This window comes from Dissoconium aciculare (assembly GCF_010015565.1).
Source record: "Dissoconium aciculare CBS 342.82 unplaced genomic scaffold K489scaffold_10, whole genome shotgun sequence".
In the NCBI taxonomy this organism is placed as follows: domain Eukaryota; kingdom Fungi; phylum Ascomycota; class Dothideomycetes; order Mycosphaerellales; family Dissoconiaceae; genus Dissoconium; species Dissoconium aciculare.
In genome coordinates this window covers 438141-454665 of record NW_022984960.1, presented here as the reverse complement: position 1 = coordinate 454665, position 16525 = coordinate 438141, and the positions used below count along the sequence as shown (strand labels likewise).

Genomic DNA, 16525 nt, shown 5'->3' with positions numbered 1-16525 from the left:
GCACTTGCTTCTCTGCTTGTTTTAAAGAAAGTCGTTCTCATTCATTCTTCAGATTTTGGGGGTACTTGATTCGGTTCGTATCGAAATGTCCACCCTCATCCTGCATGGCCTCCTCTCAGTCTCCAAAGAGACGTCCATGAAAGGAGGAGAGAAGAGGGGGTCCCAAAAGTACCTTATCAAAACAAGTTCTTACACATACGAAAAGAAAAAACAGTGCCTAACGCGAACCAGTCGCCGCGTCCATTTCCTGCTCTCATTCTTTCTCGAACTTACACTGGAGATATTTGAAGGCGTCGGAGAAAGATGGGGAAGCTGACGATCAATCAATAAGGTGGGTGGTAAACACATCTCGGACACGTCGGGCACGTCGGGCAACGGGCGGACCGCTGATGATGAGGAGGAGGCCTGCCCACCCACATATTTTCCAAGGTTTCTCGTCTGTGTGTGCTGTACCCCAGACCGTTCCATTCCACCCAACGCCCCACAGGACTCTTTTCGAATGGCGCCGGGCGGCGGGCAAGCCAAGTCGGCCAGCCCGCCCGGCCGCCCTCAAATTGATGGGTGACCTGGGAATGGTGATGCCCTCTTCTCTCCGTCTCGCTTATCACCAGCCCCCCGCTTGCTCGCCGACCCATCATCATCATCATCATCACTCACCCTCGCTTCGTCACCATGTCTCGGCCTGGTGCTGCCTCCTCCGTCCCGCCGTTGCTGACCACACAATAATAACAATAACAACAATGACAATAATAGACATGCAGCAATATCTCCACGCTCTCTCCCCAACACCACCAAAACTTTGCTCACCACACACGAACAACGACACGCGCACCACTCCAGAGGCAGGCCGAAGATCGCATCGACCCCAAACCGCCTTAAACCCAACTAAAAATCCACGGGGAACCCTTAGTCGCAAAGATCTGGAGAGATCCCGACTCCCTTGCCATCATCAGTCTTCCCTCTTCCTGGAGACTTTCTCGCCTCTCTATTCGACTCCTCTATCGGCGCACGTGCTGGGCGGCACAAGACGACAGTATTTCTCCGGAGACACACAGCACGCACTTCCGTTTCACACAATCCTGCCATCACCTCCCAACACTCGTCTGGTGGACGGGTTTCTGTTTTGGATTCGTACACACCCGCCACGCGCGACCAGGCGCATCATCCCCGAAGATCAACAAAAAACATAGTGTTCGCCGGACTTTCCTGACCACATCTTCTTCGGATTTACCACATTCCGGGGAGCGCTTGAACTCGTCTCCTTCTTTTTCACTTTTGGATTTTCTTCTTCTCTAGCATTTGCGACTATCTTTTCCCTCGGGGACTCTTCCAATATTTCGCCAGGAGAACGATTGCAACACTAAACACGACGGGGAAATTCACGTTCCGAAAGCAGACCGGGCGCACATTAAGACTGAGAGGCTTTTTCTCCTGGTCAAACCGATAAGCGCGGTTAATCGATCATCTCATTCGCGTCTTTCAAGCGCGGCCCTGTCACGATGAATCACCCCATGTTCAAACAAGAGGCATTCTCACCCGGACCCGTGTCCGCAATCCCTCACGGCCCGCTCCCAGTCGCGACGACGACCCGCAGCCTCATCGGCCGGCCCTACGGAAACCTCCAAGACGCCTCCCTCGCCGTCCTCCTCGGCAGCACACAGTCCAATCCGACGACCAACGGCGGCGACCCATCGTCATCGGCCTCCCTCAACACCCCGATCTCCCCGTCCCCGGCGCACAACAACACGAACAACATCTCGCCGACCGCGCGCAGCCTCGAAAAGATCTGCTGCCAGGTGATCGAATACGTGAACCTGCGCGCCTTCGACGCCCTCCTCGAGCTCAGCAAGACGCATTTCCGCCCGGATTTCAAATCCAGCCTGGACGGTGCCCGCTGCTGCAGCACGCTGCACGAGTTCATCGAATCCTGGCGTCTGCTGGTCGGGCGCGACGCCGGTTATCGCGCCGTGGTCAAACACATCCAGGTCGATGTCCACGAGGGTTTCGGGCATGCGAATGCGTACATGACGTTGGAGTTGACGACCAAGGCGCCTGCTGCGACGGGCAGGTTGGAGGAGGACGGCGGTGTTGGTTCGGCGGCCGGGGTGGGTGCTGGGGCGGATGGGAGTGGGGTTGTGCTTGTGAGTCTTTGTGTCATCCGCTGGAGGAGGAGGGATGCTCGGTGGATTGGCTATCAGTGTGAAGTTATCCGTGGGATGGGCGGCCCGGCTATCGGCGAATGATGATGTGCGACACAGGCGAGGGGGAAAGGGGATTTGTTGTCCTCTCTGTGATCCGCCGGCATCAAGGCAGTTGCGACGTCTGTTTCCCTCGCTTCAGCGATGTTGTCGCCAACAAGGATTTCCACAAGTGGTTCGACGATGCAGAAAGGTTGGAGATCCAGCTCTCGCTTCCGAATCTGCAGCGGGAGAAAGGCCGACGAAAGCACTGAACCAGGAGCATATGGCCTTACAACTGGCCTGGAGCTGCGAAGCACCACATATACACAACATCTGAAGTCGAGAGAGCATATCTGCAGACAACGGTAATCAAGGTCCACAGCACGACCACCGTCTGACTCGACTCCACCTTACGGCGACCTGGAGTGGGCGAGCAGCTAAATTTCAAGGATCCACCTGCTTTGAAATGCATACCCCGCAAGTCGGCGCAACCATCCAACGTTGGCATAGCTTTGACAGTCCGGAAGATTGAGGTGGTCCTACCAGAGTCCGCACCTTGAGCGGAACAAGGAGCGAAGCACCCGTCCGCGAGCTGGTGTAGTGCAGATGAGCCTCATGAGTGGAGGTGCATCATTCGAAGATCAAAGATTGTTGACCAAGAAATTCAGCGTGGAGAGTGTATTCCTGTGGAGCTGGTCTCTCTCAAGGACACTTGTCATAAGGCCATCAGGTTGGCTTTGGGCGTTGACGGTCCCTCGGTGGAGGTTTGGACGAGAATTCATTTTTGGGTGATTTGGCGCTTTCCATGTATTAATTTTTGGAAATGAAATTGTGGTTGAAGCTCATCGGCTGCTTCTTTATTCCCAGACCAACTCCTGGCTGGCACCGAAACGGGATGTGACGACATTCATCGTTCTTTGCAGGGATACTCCCAAGTCATGCCGGCTTGAAGCGTGCGCTGGTGTGTTCTTTGAGGCAGATTCAAGTGCTGGAAAAAGCCGAGCTTTCCTAGACTTGACTTGATGTTTGTGAGTTCCTCAAAGCGAAGTCGTCGAGACCAATTTGGAATTCACACACACACCCGATACATTGCCACCGCTCGAGCCTTATTCGCGCCAGAAAATTGTGGACTCCAGTACCACATCTAGCTCACGCCTCCGCCCACACCGCAATCGCCATCAACTCGACATCGCCAGGAGGGATATACGACGCCAGCTCCGCCTTCAACTGCTGTTGATAATCTTTCGACCACCAATGCGCTTCAAGGGTACGCATCAATACCGTGTACATCAGACCAATAGCCGAAGCCAATGGTGCTCCCGCCACGAGGTCATGGAGGAATACGGGCGAGATTTCGATGAGGATGTTGAGGATCGCGGGAGTCTCCGGGTCCCGCACGTGGAACAGTTTACTGAGTTTATCCAGGACGTTGAGGTAGGCGGGTATGCGCTCTTCTTGCTCGCGTTTCGGCGTGAGGGCGGGGGGCGAGGATGCGTTACTCATGGCGGAACTTTCCGGGCTCTGGTGATTGGCCTCTCCCGTGGCTCCCGGGGACGGCGTGGGCGTGGGAGGATATTGGAAGGTGAGATCGGTGGATGGGTCGAATAGGCGCACCCGCGTGCGCAGTCTCTCTAGCATTTCCTGCGCGGGTGCATTTTCGTCGCGGACGGCGCCGATGAGCGTGAACCAGTCCGGCAACGGGAAAAAGGAGTTGAATGTTTCGGGATCGAGCATCTTTTGAGCGGTGTGGAGCATCAGGCCGGTGCCTCTCCATAGCTCGGCTGATTCGAGGAGTGTCTCCGATGGACGCGGTGCGGCATTGAAACGAGCGCGGATACAATGGAGAGCCATTGCACTGACTCCGAGGAACGCGGAGCTGTGGAACATGGCACGGCATTGGGGGCCGCTCGCTGTGAGGTTACTTAGGCCCTCTCGGCAAGCGCCCAATGCGGAGGTTTGGTAGCGTACGGCTTCATTAGCAAGCCGAACGGCTTCCAAGGGACGCTCGGATGCGAGGTGGAGAGAGGTTAGACAGAAGAGGGCGTCGAGAAGGGAGTGATATTGGATGGCCATTCTTGGAATTTCGATCTGCGCGAGGTTCTGGTCGCGAGGTAATTTTACCAGCGTCGCATATGTGGACGTGGTGTACTGATGCATCAGCTCGAGTTGAGAAATATGCAGGAGCTGCAAGGCTGCGATAGTACTGCTATGGCTTTCGTGTGAGCTCGGTTCAGGCGTATCACCGCCATGGCCGTTTGATGAGACGTTATAAGAGCAATGTTCGCGACGGCGCTTGCAATTGCTGCAGGAAGGATAATGTTCGTCACACTGTTGTATTGAGAGTTGTATGATGTTAGTCAAGGATGTCAAGTCGATTCGAGCTGGCTTCTTGACGTCCAGGAAATTCGCTCAATGCTTATGGTCAGGAGTTCCACATAGTCTATCTTATGTGGATCCTTTGGAATTGCAATCGCAGAAGGGAAAGAGTTATAGAGCCATTCGATGATGTGAACAGAGAAAATCGGATGCATAATACACACCTTTACTCGACGAGCCTTGCATTGGGTACAGCCCATGCGCGACTTCTGATGCGGCTTGCGGTGCTGGACCTTGTCTCTGTCACTGAGGCCAACGGAGGTGGCTCCGTTGCTGCTCACAGACTCCTCCTTTTTGATACTTGGGACATCGTCCATGTCATGATCGTTAAGATCGTTCACGCTATCAGCCATGGTCGTATTGCTCGTATCTCTCTCGTTTCTTGGAACTCAAGGGCTATGCGAAGTTTACGAGTCCGCAGACGAAACTAGTCTTCATCCACGATGGTGGCGTGCAGGGACTAATCCGTATGAGTAGCATGCGAGTGGTGGTGAGCAGGAGGGGTTCTCTCGGGTCTTGGGAGGTACAGCACGAGGTAACCACGTCGTCAGATCCACTCGTATGACAAACGTCGGATATGTATGTGTCTGCAACATTCCAAATATCTCCAGAGGACAAGTGGGCGAGGAAAGATCTTGTTTTTGATTTTGCTGCACATGCTTTACTCCATGCGGCACACCATTAAGATCAACACGGATCGCGCCTGATGTGTGAAGAAGAGCAAGGGATGATAGCTTGTCTCTGCATGCGTGCGTGCATACGAGCGAGCGAAAAGGCAATCAAGCGGCATGTCGCTCGGCACTGTGAGCAACATACAGTACATGTCCTGTGAGGTTTTCGGTCAGCCCACCAACCCAAAATTTACCGAGGTGTGTCGTAGGAAACCAGCCCCACCAATGGCACATTGATCACTACCTAGGTATATAGATATAGGAACCTACTGCTGTGTATGTATATTGGTGTACCCACTCCAGGCCCGTCACAAATAGAATAAACCTCTACTAAGTTCTCGTCAGCTGCGCATCACCGCGCCTGATTTATGGACATGATCCGCGCATTCGCTCATGGTCAATCTCCGCAATATATATACATGGTGACCCGGCCCAGGTGCTAGCATGTTCGGAACTGTATTCTAACCACACGCCCCGCACACCCCGCAGCTCCGACGATGGATTCCAGCCAATGTGACTTTGAAACCGACCTTGCAACCCCTGCAGCGCTGATTATTATTATTTCGTTTCGTCGGCCGAAGTCCTCCGAATCTCGCCTGCACGCCAAGCTTACATTCCGTGTGGGCGATCTCAACAGAGTTTCCACGAACTCCATATCAATCTTACTAGAAAGCGATAACGATCGTTTATCACTCGCATGCCATGGCACCATGGCTGCAGTCATTTTTGAAACAGCGCCCGATCACGTGTAGCTGACCGAACTGTTTCAAGGACGAGAATATACCTGGGTATGTGCCAACCATAGGGTATAACCCAAACCCTAGCGGGACACGATCAACATTTCTTCAAGCGCCCGCCAACGATATTCCAACGTGACATGAATCTATCACCTCGCCTATGGCAATCATTTCTTCCGTGATGGTGATAGATGAGAGAAACAGTTCAGAGAACGGATATAAATTGTTGCGGTAACAGGCCGACCGACCACGTCTAAATTCTCTCCTTCAACATGTATCACACATCTGATAAGCCCCACCAAGATCGGCCGTGGAAGAACCGTTTTGTGTCAGGGCAAAGTGACGCAACAACGTCCAAAATCATAAAATACCTAATGCAGCAACAGAAAAAACGTCGTCGACCGTGATGGACATTTTATCCAACCAATTACAACAACCCAATCATAGCAGTAGTCACTATACCAAAAGAAGAAGAAGCAATCATGCCGGTGTGCGCCCACTGTTCAAAACCATTAGTCGTCGAAGTCGAAGCCGACAGCTCCGACGAAGAAACCAACGACAATAGCACCACCCAACAACCGACAACAACCGTCCCCGATGACGTCCGCCTCTCCTGCGACGACCACTTCCACTGGGAATGCCTGCTATCCGCCTATGAGATCCAGCGATGTCCCGCCTGTTCTCACGACATCACCTCCTCACCCGCGGGTCCCTCCGCGGAGACCAACACGCGCATCCTCGTCGACTTGACCAATGAAGGAGGCTTCCAAGAACAAATCGATATTTTTCCGCTCCTCCAAGAAGAATCCTACCTCCGTGCTTATCCCGAAGAGAGGAAATGTCGCGCCTTTCTCGAATTCTGCCGCGAAGGCGATTATCGCGCGATTATCGACTTGTTGAAATCCTGCTCGGAAAACGACGATGAGATTGGTGCAGACGATACGATGGACGTCGACGACGACGACGAGGATGAAGATGAAGAGAACAGCAAGTCCGCCCAAGAAATCATCCGCTACCAAGATCCGCTGCACAACTCTCAATCCGGGCTCCACGCGGCCGTCGCAAACGGCCACCGCGAGGTCGTCTGGCTCCTATTACTCCTCGCAAGCGATCTCCCCGAACTCGAATTCCCCGCGCTAGTCTATCAAGAAGCTGCATCGTTGGGCGTCATGCGAGAGCCAAATTTCGAGGATGCAGATCGCGAGAAGTTTCCTGATATTCGGAGTTTGAGGGATGGCTTGGGACGTACGGCGGAGGATATTGCGCGGGAGATGATGGAGCGGGCGGAGGCGTCGATCATTGGGGCGGGAGAGGGACTCATTTGGAATGGATGGATTGGGAAGGGGAGATTGGCGATGCCGGCATCGGATTGATGGGTGATTCCCGACAGGGGTTTGATGATTACCACAATATGAATGTGACGCATGACGCGCATGGACGCTTTCTGACTGGGGACCCGGGAAGCTCGTCTGGCTGTCTATATCGTCTATCTTTCTCTCCTTGAGCCTTCTCAACAGAGAACCATGTACACCCGCGCTCCGGCTTCCTATTGTTGTTGCTTGCGTTGACCTTGCACGCCCTTCCGACTGAGTAATTGCGACAACATGAAATGACTAACATCCTCATCGCTGAAATACGAGATATGACTTGCAATAGCTGCGATCAAATTGATATCGAATGCACCTTCCTGAATCGCATAATCCACGCGACCATTCGCATTGAGTTTCCGCACCTTGGCCTCTTCGCGACGCAGTTTCTTGCCTCGAGCTTCTAGTTCCGCGAGATCGAGAGTTGAGGTATCGTTCCCAGCAGTGCTGGCTGTACTGCTCTTATTCTGACTCGAATTCGTGCTTGATTTCGGTTCGAGAGAGGCGCGGCGGCGCTTCTCGAAATCGCTGGATAGAGTCTCGATTTCGTTGTCGATGAGGGTTGGAGGTGCGTGACCGGCTTGGTTCGCGGCCATGACATTGCTCGCGGCGCGATCGAGCTTATCTTCTGTCATGCGTGCGGCTTGTTCATCCTTCTGGGAAGACGAGCCAGACGATAGAGCAGCGGATATGTTGGTTCCGGCGGCGGCTGACATCCCGCTGTTTGAATTGTTATTGCCTGTAAGCATGGACAGAGGGCCACTACTCTTGATATTTGCACCAGCGCTCCCCGGCGCAGGCTTGGGCTCTTGATCATATCCCAGACCACGCGTGAGAAGAGAAGATGCGACGCTTGACCACATACTGCTGACGCTCTGACTCACACGTGCACCTATGCCGGTCAATCCTTGACCTACGGGCGCGCCGAAGATGCCGCGCTTCGTGTATGGAAGTGGTTGAGGTTTGAGTGTCGCCATCGCAGGTGAGATCAAGGGCTCCATGCGATAGGCGATTGGATCGGTGGGATGGAAGATATTGTAAATCTGAGAACATTTCGGCTTCGACACTGGATTCTCCCCAAAATCCGGTCCCGCGGTCAGATCGAGACTCTTTCTCTTGGACGAAGAAGTGGAGATTGCTGCACCACCGAGCATTGGATCATCCATGCTTGATGTCCGTATCTCGGCCGGCTGCCGTGAAGCGATAGTCCGACCACCGAGCATCTGGTATAAGGCGATCGGCGAACCGAGCGCGTAGAAATCCTCCACCTCAAACTCGAGCTGAAGGTTTCGCTCGTCCTTGCGTCTGCTGTCCGATTGAGATGCACGCTGCCGACAAAGGATGTCGAACATAATGACTGAGCCAAGCGAATGTCCGATGAGACTCACTTTACCGTTGAAGCTGGGATTGCGCTTCATGAACAAACGATAAATCCGGTTGCACTCATGCAGCACGAGGCTCGAGATGTGCTCCTTATATGACGGCGAATCATAGATGAGAATATCCAAACCCATGTCACAAATGAGATTCCGTACGTGTGGAACGCCATCCACAGTGATGTCCTCTAGTGTAGGATACTCGCCATCATCGATATCTGTGTCGGCAATGTCGTGCTCCTTTCGATTATGGCGCAGACTCTGTTTCGGAAAGTCAAGAAGATGACGCCAGCAAATTGGCAGAACCTGGATCTTGCAATTCAACGCCTCGGAGGATTCATCCGCATCATGCTCGTCGTTCAAAGCCCGAAGATCAGGAGAATCAGCGTATACGGCCTTGAGAGTCTTTCTCAGTGTGTTGACGTCATGAACAAAATTGACACTGTCCAAGCGAAGACCTAACCGCTGACCAATTCCGTGGGTCACTAGAATAAGATGAGAAATCTCCCGTCCTTGATCGCCTTGATCGTCGTAATCGTCTTCGATCTCTCGCTCATCTCGTCGGCGCATTTCTTCCTCCTGCTTCTCGCGCCCCTCTGATGAATTGTCCAAAAGAGAGGACATTTGTCTTTGCAACAATTGTCGTCTAGTCTCTGTTGAAGCCTTGGTCTTTTGGGACTCTGCGCTTTCGGCACCCTGCTTCTCATCCTCCGACTTCTGTGCCGTGGCTTTATCACCCTCGGTGGAAGCATCTTTGTTGTCTGTTTTTTGATTTGGCTGAACATACCCACGTGTCATTTTCATCCCTGCAAAATGTCCTCCACCAGCAAAGCGTTCGTAGACTCCCACGCTCATTCGGGACAAGGTAGAATCCGTCAAGAGCCAGGCGGTGTGAGAGTCCTGATAAGTGACAACCGAGTTCATATGGCTCCCAAAGAGGCGGTACGTGTTGGGTGGCTGGCTATTTTGGCTCTCTGGCTCCGCGTGCGAGCTCGACTCCACACCTTTGCTCGCATCAGCCTTCAGGTCTGAGCTGGATTGCTTCGCAGATAAAGGTTGCGCGGGTGTCTGTCCTGAGGTCGTTTGATCAGGCGCCCAAGATGCAGGCCTTGCTCGAGGCTGCGATGTGGCCCGAGGTTTGGTTTGCGTCGATTGTGGGACAGGAATGCGCCAGGCTTGCACCTTCAGATAACCTTCTTCGAGCTGCGCCGCCAGATTCTCGTCGCAAGGTCGCTGGACACTACCGTCCTGATAGAACCATGTCCCTCTTCGAACATCGTATACCGGACCCAACCAATATGTTGGGCCGAGCTCCCTTTTCTCCACGTCCACATCGAATAAATAGTCCTCATTCACAGGTATCTTCATTGACTCTGGTTGCCCAGCCTCATCAAGAGACTCATTTGGTCTTCGGGCCACCCCTACCCGATCCTCTGTCTCAATGAGCTTCTGGAAAGCCGCTTCAATCGCTTTTGAATCCTTTTTCGAAAATGCTGCATACTTCTTGGGCGGCGTAAGCGGCTTCTCCTCCTTGACTTTGCCGCCGGGATGCGGTCTCCGTTTCGGCACATCGACAGCATGGAACCATTGAGGCCGTATGGGCGGACAGTCACGAGGATACTTCCTCAGACTTAGTCGATGTCGATGACTGATCCTATGATCAGCACCCTTTTGCTCCTGTAGGCCAGATGCTTCTCGCTCTGGCTCTTTACTCTTGGTTGAGGGAGTGCTGACGTTCTGTGCCCATGGCGACAGTTTGCTCAAGTAAGATTGAGTGCTACTATCTTGGGTGGCCATCTTGCTCCGATCCGGCCATTGGCCGGACTCGAGCTTGCTGAGCCAAACAGCAGGGCGATTAGTCTGCCCAGTCTCGGATGCGAGCCAAGGGAAATTGCGTTTTATGTACTGTGTCCACGAGGACAGTCGCGGAAGGCGAGCCAACTTGGCGGTGATAAGGTGGTGAGATTGAACTTAGGAAGGAGTACAAAGAGGGCCTGCTAGCTTGCTAGATCTGTAAGCTTGACCTGCAAGTTTATCAATTCTGTATTATGCATGCATGCGGTTCGTCAAATGAATGTGTTGGAAGATATTGGTTGCATTCGCGGTCAGATTGGGCACTCAATCGGAAAAGACTGTTGTATCCTTGGACAGGACGAGGAAGCGCGCAATGGCATGTGAAAATAATTAACCTTGGAATACACGTGGATCTGCCTCGCGCAGGTCCCACGAAGTGACGAGACGTCATCTGAAGCCTGCAGGCACCGTGCGCCGCCGAAGTTGGCCGCAGGCTGTTTTCTCCCAATGTTGCCTGCCAAGCCTCGGTACGTGCGCTGCCCAAAGAAACACAAATTTCGACCTGATTTTACTCCACTGCACCCGACAGCCACCTCCCAGCCAAGTTTCCCTACAAGATGGCCAGTATAACGGACAAATCACCTGAGCATGCGCACGTGGAAGAACTTGTCAGAACCAAGTTGCCAGCCAGTCCCATCTATGCTTTTCTTCTCAGCTCTGTACAAATTGTCGACGCCTCGAAAGGACACGTCGTGGCGCGCCTGAAGCTCACCCAAGATCACATGAATCATGGCCAGAGCCTACATGGGTCAGTCTCCGCTACTATCGTTGACTGGATGGGTGGAATGGCCGTTTCAACTTACGACCTGCGCTCAACGACCGGCGTCAGTGTCGATATTCACGTCACCTACCAGTCTGGAGCAAAAGCCGGAGAAGAGGTGGAAATCGAAGGCATAGCCGACCGTGTAGGGAGCAACCTCGCCTTCACCAAAGTGATCATCTACAAATATGACCCCGCGACTGGTGCGAGAGGAAAGATTGTCATTGCTGGCACCCATACAAAGTTTGTGAAAGGCTCAGAGGTAAAGACCGGATCATAGGTAGTCTCGTATCCGTGCAAGTATAGCCCCCCGACTTATGCTGAACCACGCCCAGTCTTCTTTGCGTCCAGCATGAATAACACTTTCTTTGAATGCTCTTGGACTCACTCGGACTGGGTAGAACAACTGTCTACTCTTTTAGAAACCATTGATTAGCGAAAGCTTTGATCCTCTGGGAATTTGGATTGACTACATATCAAACACATCACCATAGATTGCTCGGTTGCGCATACGCATTCGTGTATAACAAGACGTGTTCCGCGCAAATTCTTATCCAACTGTGTCTGTACATTTTTACTGAAGAATATAGGTAGTAGATGACATCCTTGCCCGCGGCTTCTATCTTTTCACCGACCGTAGCAAGCTGGCCCTATGAATTGGCGTGAAGTACGGATGACTGTCCCTCATCATTGTTAAATACGATCTGCAGCCATTTCCAGCACCGCGATGTTGCGGTTCGACGAACTTTAGACAAAGACAGTACAACATCAAGACTCATCGCACGTAAACGCCAATGTCCAGCTGGGCGCCCCAGCATTGGCGGAGCGAGCTCGCCGCGATTGTCCGGGGTTGGCTACAATTGAACCCGCGCGCGCCTCACTAGCTCCGCATTTTTGAAATATCCGACGGATGGGGAATTTCGAGCGCTTGAAACACCGATACGATACGGACTTGAAGGACACCTGCATGCGGGAAGAGTGCGAAACATCTAATAAGAAGGAGCAATCAACACTGTAATATATAACAGCCCATGCCATCTAGATATCTACGAATTGTAGAAACATCAAGGACCACTTCCTTCATACGATCAGGAAAACCGAATTCATTTACTCACATTATCATCACCCAAAGACATTGACTTTCATACCAACTTACAATTCGTCGATATGACCTCCAATTTACAACAAGTTGTTCCAGCGGTGCAGTTGATCGCGATTGCGGGCACAGGATGCCTCACCGGTCCGTGGATAGCAATACAACTACAAGATAAGCTTGTCTAACCCATGTCCACCACGCAGGTCTCATAGCATCCTTCACATACTTTGGTGTACCAACCGTGATGCTCGCACCGGACAACCTAGCAGCACGACAATGGAAACAATTATACGTACTCGGCAAAGCCAGCATGCCTCCATTCGCGGTTGTCTGCTCCACAGCATTTGCATTTCTCGCATATCAATGTAAGAGATGCATGTCAGAACTTCAATCTTGCGGCTACTAACATCTGTCTATAGCACGCGGAATTCACAGCAAATTTCCATTCGCGGTTTCAAACCTGTACATCGCTGCAGCTATCAGTATTCCAATGATCGTTCCCTACACACTGGGACCAATGCATGCTAGCGTCAAGGCTCTTGAAGCAAAAGCCGAGGGCATTGCGAGCGCACCCAAAGATTCAGAGGTCAAAGACATTATCCAAACATGGGCGAGATTAAATGTCCATCGGGCCTTGTTCGCTGCGACGGGAGCTGTGCTGGGTGGGATAGCTGTCTTATATTCATGATGCTTTGATGCCTCGAGTTGTTTCTATTTGTACTGATTTAGCGGTATTGTTTGAATAGAATTCGCGCAGACAACAGATGCTCTTCAAAGTAGGTAGGGCTCATCTTCAAGCATGGACGTAAGCGAAGGCTGGAAGACGTCTGCGATTTCAACAGGATTTTCTTATTACTTGTATGATTGTGAAGCAGAACTCAAAAACCAACCAGGCGACATGTGATCCCAAAGCCCCATCCTCAGTACAGTGTTGAATCTCCTCAGGATTGTTTCCTGGAATTTCAGGCCCATCATTACAAAAGAGGAAGCAGGCTGTTGGCGAAGTCGAGCAGAGAGTTCGCGATGGGCTTACATCAGCGCCGGACCTCTCAAGCGGCTCGTACCGTTCCGCGTTCTGAAGTCTTGGCTTGCGACGCCCACACTCTCGAAAAGCACGACCACGACGAAGCCAGTACGATAGCCGCATACATCACCAGCATCACGACTCACGAAATCAGTCAAAATGGTAAGCAAATATTCAGCTTATTCCGATTTTCTGGAGTTGAAGTGCATCCGATCTCGCTGGCGACGCCAAAGAAAATAATAAGAAGGATTCGAACCTACCGGTCACAGAAAGAGAGGGACCGATCAGTTGTTTGGATGAGGCGAAGCACGATGGCTTGCGTGATGGAAAATATGTCACTCGGAAAACATTTGGAGAACGAGGGATGGCGAGAAACGCGTTGCATCGGAATTCTGGCGAAAAGTTGCGCGGCGAATGCAAGGCTGGACACGACCATCGGAACCGGGATGGCATAGACGGATAGCACGACAATGTGCTGACTTACTTCTCCCAGGTGAACGTTCCCAAGACTCGTCGCACCTACTGCAAGGGCAGGGACTGCAAGAAGCACACCCAGCACAAGGTCACCCAGTACAAGGCCGGCAAGGTAGGCAAAGCCCAAAGCGAACGATGCATGCACTTCAAATGCTTACAACTGGTATCATCCAGGCCTCCCTCTTCGCCCAGGGTAAGCGTCGTTACGACCGTAAGCAATCCGGTTACGGAGGTCAAACGAAACCCGTGTTCCACAAGAAGGCAAAGACGACAAAGAAGGTCGTGCTCCGATTAGAATGCACACAGTGCAAGACCAAGGCACAGCTTGCGCTCAAGCGATGCAAGCACTTCGAGTTGGGGTACGTGATCACATGGAAATCATCGCGACTTCTGAGGTACCGTGGACTGACAATCTTCGAAACAGTGGTGACAAGAAGACCAAGGGTGCCGCTCTCGTGTTCTAAGCGATCATGTCTTTCTTATGGTGGCGTACGGGATATGGGCTGCGTGGTTAGGCTTGTAGTGCTGGAAATCGAGCATACTGCATTCTTCGACAAGACTTTTTATTTGCATGACGTGTGGGCTGGGCTGGCAAAAGACCGCTTCCCATGAACGATCCTATCCTTCTGGATCGACAGCTAGGCCATGAGTGAGCTGTGGCGCGGTACATTCTCCGCTAATGACTGTTCTCACTGTTGTCGAGATCGTACTGTCGCCTCACTCATCCTTCAATCTCGCGTCAACGAACATTAGTGAAGCGGATTCAGAAGCTGTCTCAAGCGAAACGAATCCCAGCCACAGCTTGGGGCTGGTCCTCGTAATGTTGAATGAAACTGAGCCTGTGATGTGACTGAGCGCGTGACGTCCACTTCTCGATTTGTTAATCCTCAATACGCTTGTCACTCGTGACTAATGCTACGGGCGTCATCGAATTTAGGCTACATTCTCGACAGGAATGGGGCGAAACACCGCTGACGTTGAATAGCATGGTCCACGTCAGTAGAAGCTTATCAGACCCAGTAGAGCAGAAGCCGAATAGGTCGTTCATTTTGCAACCTTCTCGATACAAGTCTTCATCAAAGATGATTGGGTGCGATGATTGTGGTACGGAATGGACTCCGAGAACATTCACTTGCCACTCGGTCGGTAGGGCTTGTGGACTTCTCCGTCCGCTTGCCCGGTCCAAAGCTTGTCACGATCGAACCGGAGCACGGATCTCCCGACACATTCCGATTCGTCACTCGGAAATCATATAACAACAGGCACTGCGTCATTGCGAACATGTTGGCGCGAGATGCCTATCACTGCATTTGATTTCCCCATCCTGGCAAGATTTGTATGCGCAGTTGAAAGCATGACGGGAGCGCCGTTACCGTCCTTTGATGGCGACGAGAAGACATCACAGGATGGAAATTCCGTTGGCACAACGTCTGGGGCACCCTTACCGAATGGCGTCGTTTTGGGTCCCGATGGAAAGCCGTAAGTATTCGAGAAGCCTATTTGAACACGAATTGGAATGAAGCTGACCCGATGACTTGCTCAGTTGCCGAACATGTACATCTGGGGCCGCATGGAAATCGATGATGAAGCAGACGACGTCCGGCAGCAACAGCACGTCGCCATTCGCCTCTATGACCACGAACAAATCATCCACAGCGTCACAGCAACGAGCACCCATGACGATCGGAACATCCGACTGTCCTCCAGATGTCGAGCAACTCGGCCGCTCTACCTGGACATTCCTACACACTCTCGCCGCCAACTATCCCGAACGACCCAATCCTACCCAACAGACCGAGACACGTCAATTCATGCACCTCTTCAGCAAAGTGTATCCTTGCTGGGTGTGCGCGGATGACTTCCGGACGTGGATGAGCACGAGCGGAAATGCACCCCGTGTGAGCAATCGAGATGAATTTGGTCAGTGGCTTTGCGAAGCGCACAATGCGGTAAATGTGAAGCTTGGGAAGAAGAGCTTCGATTGTTCAAGATGGGAGGAAAGATGGAGGACGGGGTGGAAGGACGGAAGATGTGATTGAGTGACGGTAGATTGATCAACAAATTAATGATTGAACGCCATGGAGGCATGGGTAGTCTCGGTGAGGCATTGCCAGAGAAATCGCAAGAGCAGCATGTCCTGAAGGTGGCAAGATATGTATAAACAAGAGAAGGGGGGAACTCAACTCAGAGAAGAGGGTTGGTACAACAAGGAACATTTAACATTTATGAGTGACGAAATTTGCCCAGCCTTGCAAGCATGGTCCATAAAACCTACAGTGGCAAAGATCACAGCGTCCACTTCATTCCAGAACGCCGAACAGGCAACATGATAGACCTATTTCGACAGGTGACCTATGGAAGTACTGCATATGTGCTCCTATGTAACCAAAGGTCTGCCTGAGGGGCCGCAGGCAGCAAGCAAAAACGAAATTCGGAACTCAGCAGACAGGAATGAAGTCCGGAATATGCCCCGTACAGGCTACACAAAGCAGACCTGGCCGCTTCGTTGCAAATGCCCGACATTTTCTTCCATTTTGGCGTTGAATTTCCACAATGACCCAAGACCGAACGACCATGTCGAAATCATCAGTCCCCACAAGAGTCATCGGC

The 16525-nt window shown here is 52.1% G+C and overlaps 8 protein-coding genes across 8 annotated transcripts; 6 read left to right on the top strand and 2 right to left on the bottom strand.

Moving 5' to 3' along the window:
* Positions 1 to 6: 6 nt before the first annotated feature.
* On the top strand, positions 7 to 1344 carry K489DRAFT_37663 (uncharacterized protein). Its single transcript, XM_033603963.1, has one exon. It carries the CDS (start codon positions 390 to 392, stop codon positions 1188 to 1190), a length of 801 nt encoding a protein of 266 aa, XP_033457651.1. The 5' UTR covers positions 7 to 389; the 3' UTR covers positions 1191 to 1344.
* Positions 1345 to 1499: 155 nt separating this feature from the next.
* On the top strand, positions 1500 to 2243 carry K489DRAFT_372391 (uncharacterized protein; the record flags this gene model as incomplete). The annotated part of the gene is made up of 1 exon (XM_033603332.1): positions 1500 to 2243. The coding sequence occupies one exon, from the start codon at positions 1500 to 1502 to the stop codon at positions 2241 to 2243; it is 744 nt and encodes a 247-aa protein (XP_033457650.1).
* A 766-nt stretch (positions 2244 to 3009) lies between these two features.
* K489DRAFT_37559 (uncharacterized protein) lies at positions 3010 to 4515 on the bottom strand. Its single transcript, XM_033603717.1, has one exon. The coding sequence runs from the start codon at positions 4335 to 4337 to the stop codon at positions 3330 to 3332; it is 1008 nt and encodes a 335-aa protein (XP_033457649.1). The 5' UTR covers positions 4338 to 4515; the 3' UTR covers positions 3010 to 3329.
* A 1631-nt stretch (positions 4516 to 6146) lies between these two features.
* On the top strand, positions 6147 to 7696 carry K489DRAFT_382542 (uncharacterized protein). The gene has a single exon (XM_033605396.1). The coding sequence runs from the start codon at positions 6447 to 6449 to the stop codon at positions 7335 to 7337; it is 891 nt and encodes a 296-aa protein (XP_033457648.1). The 5' UTR covers positions 6147 to 6446; the 3' UTR covers positions 7338 to 7696.
* K489DRAFT_299506 (DDHD-domain-containing protein) lies at positions 7538 to 10504 on the bottom strand (the record flags this gene model as incomplete). The annotated part of the gene is made up of 1 exon (XM_033600382.1): positions 7538 to 10504. A coding segment is annotated over one exon (2967 nt), but the record flags the coding sequence as incomplete, so codon positions are not given.
* Positions 10505 to 11089: 585 nt separating this feature from the next.
* K489DRAFT_382539 (Thioesterase/thiol ester dehydrase-isomerase) lies at positions 11090 to 12083 on the top strand. The gene has a single exon (XM_033605395.1). It carries the CDS (start codon positions 11119 to 11121, stop codon positions 11599 to 11601), a length of 483 nt encoding a protein of 160 aa, XP_033457646.1. The 5' UTR covers positions 11090 to 11118; the 3' UTR covers positions 11602 to 12083.
* Positions 12084 to 12133: 50 nt separating this feature from the next.
* K489DRAFT_433315 (uncharacterized protein) lies at positions 12134 to 14473 on the top strand. The gene is made up of 6 exons (XM_033608510.1): positions 12134 to 12561; positions 12621 to 12782; positions 12837 to 13003; positions 13935 to 14027; positions 14090 to 14274; positions 14340 to 14473. Exons 1-6 carry the CDS (start codon positions 12489 to 12491, stop codon positions 14377 to 14379), a joined length of 720 nt encoding a protein of 239 aa, XP_033457645.1. The 5' UTR covers positions 12134 to 12488; the 3' UTR covers positions 14380 to 14473.
* A 796-nt stretch (positions 14474 to 15269) lies between these two features.
* K489DRAFT_411846 (putative FAD dependent sulfhydryl oxidase Erv1) lies at positions 15270 to 15954 on the top strand (the record flags this gene model as incomplete). Its single annotated transcript, XM_033607859.1, has 2 exons — positions 15270 to 15394; positions 15459 to 15954. The coding sequence occupies 2 exons, from the start codon at positions 15270 to 15272 to the stop codon at positions 15952 to 15954; spliced, it is 621 nt and encodes a 206-aa protein (XP_033457644.1).
* Positions 15955 to 16525: the final 571 nt, after the last annotated feature.

What these genes read in the sequence shown, in the direction of transcription:
- K489DRAFT_37663 (XM_033603963.1), top strand. Translation starts at nt 390, where the DNA reads ATGATGAGGAGGAGGCCTGCCCACCCACATATTTTCCAAGGTTTCTCG.
- K489DRAFT_37559 (XM_033603717.1), bottom strand. Translation starts at nt 4,337, where the DNA reads ATGCATCAGTACACCACGTCCACATATGCGACGCTGGTAAAATTACCT.
- K489DRAFT_382542 (XM_033605396.1), top strand. Translation starts at nt 6,447, where the DNA reads ATGCCGGTGTGCGCCCACTGTTCAAAACCATTAGTCGTCGAAGTCGAA.
- K489DRAFT_382539 (XM_033605395.1), top strand. Translation starts at nt 11,119, where the DNA reads ATGGCCAGTATAACGGACAAATCACCTGAGCATGCGCACGTGGAAGAA.
- K489DRAFT_433315 (XM_033608510.1), top strand. Translation starts at nt 12,489, where the DNA reads ATGACCTCCAATTTACAACAAGTTGTTCCAGCGGTGCAGTTGATCGCG. An exon ending in CCCAGTACAAGGCCGGCAAG is followed by an intron (nt 14,028 to 14,089) that starts GTAGGCAAAGCC and finishes GGTATCATCCAG; the next exon opens with GCCTCCCTCTTCGCCCAGGG. An exon ending in TGCAAGCACTTCGAGTTGGG is followed by an intron (nt 14,275 to 14,339) that starts GTACGTGATCAC and finishes TCTTCGAAACAG; the next exon opens with TGGTGACAAGAAGACCAAGG.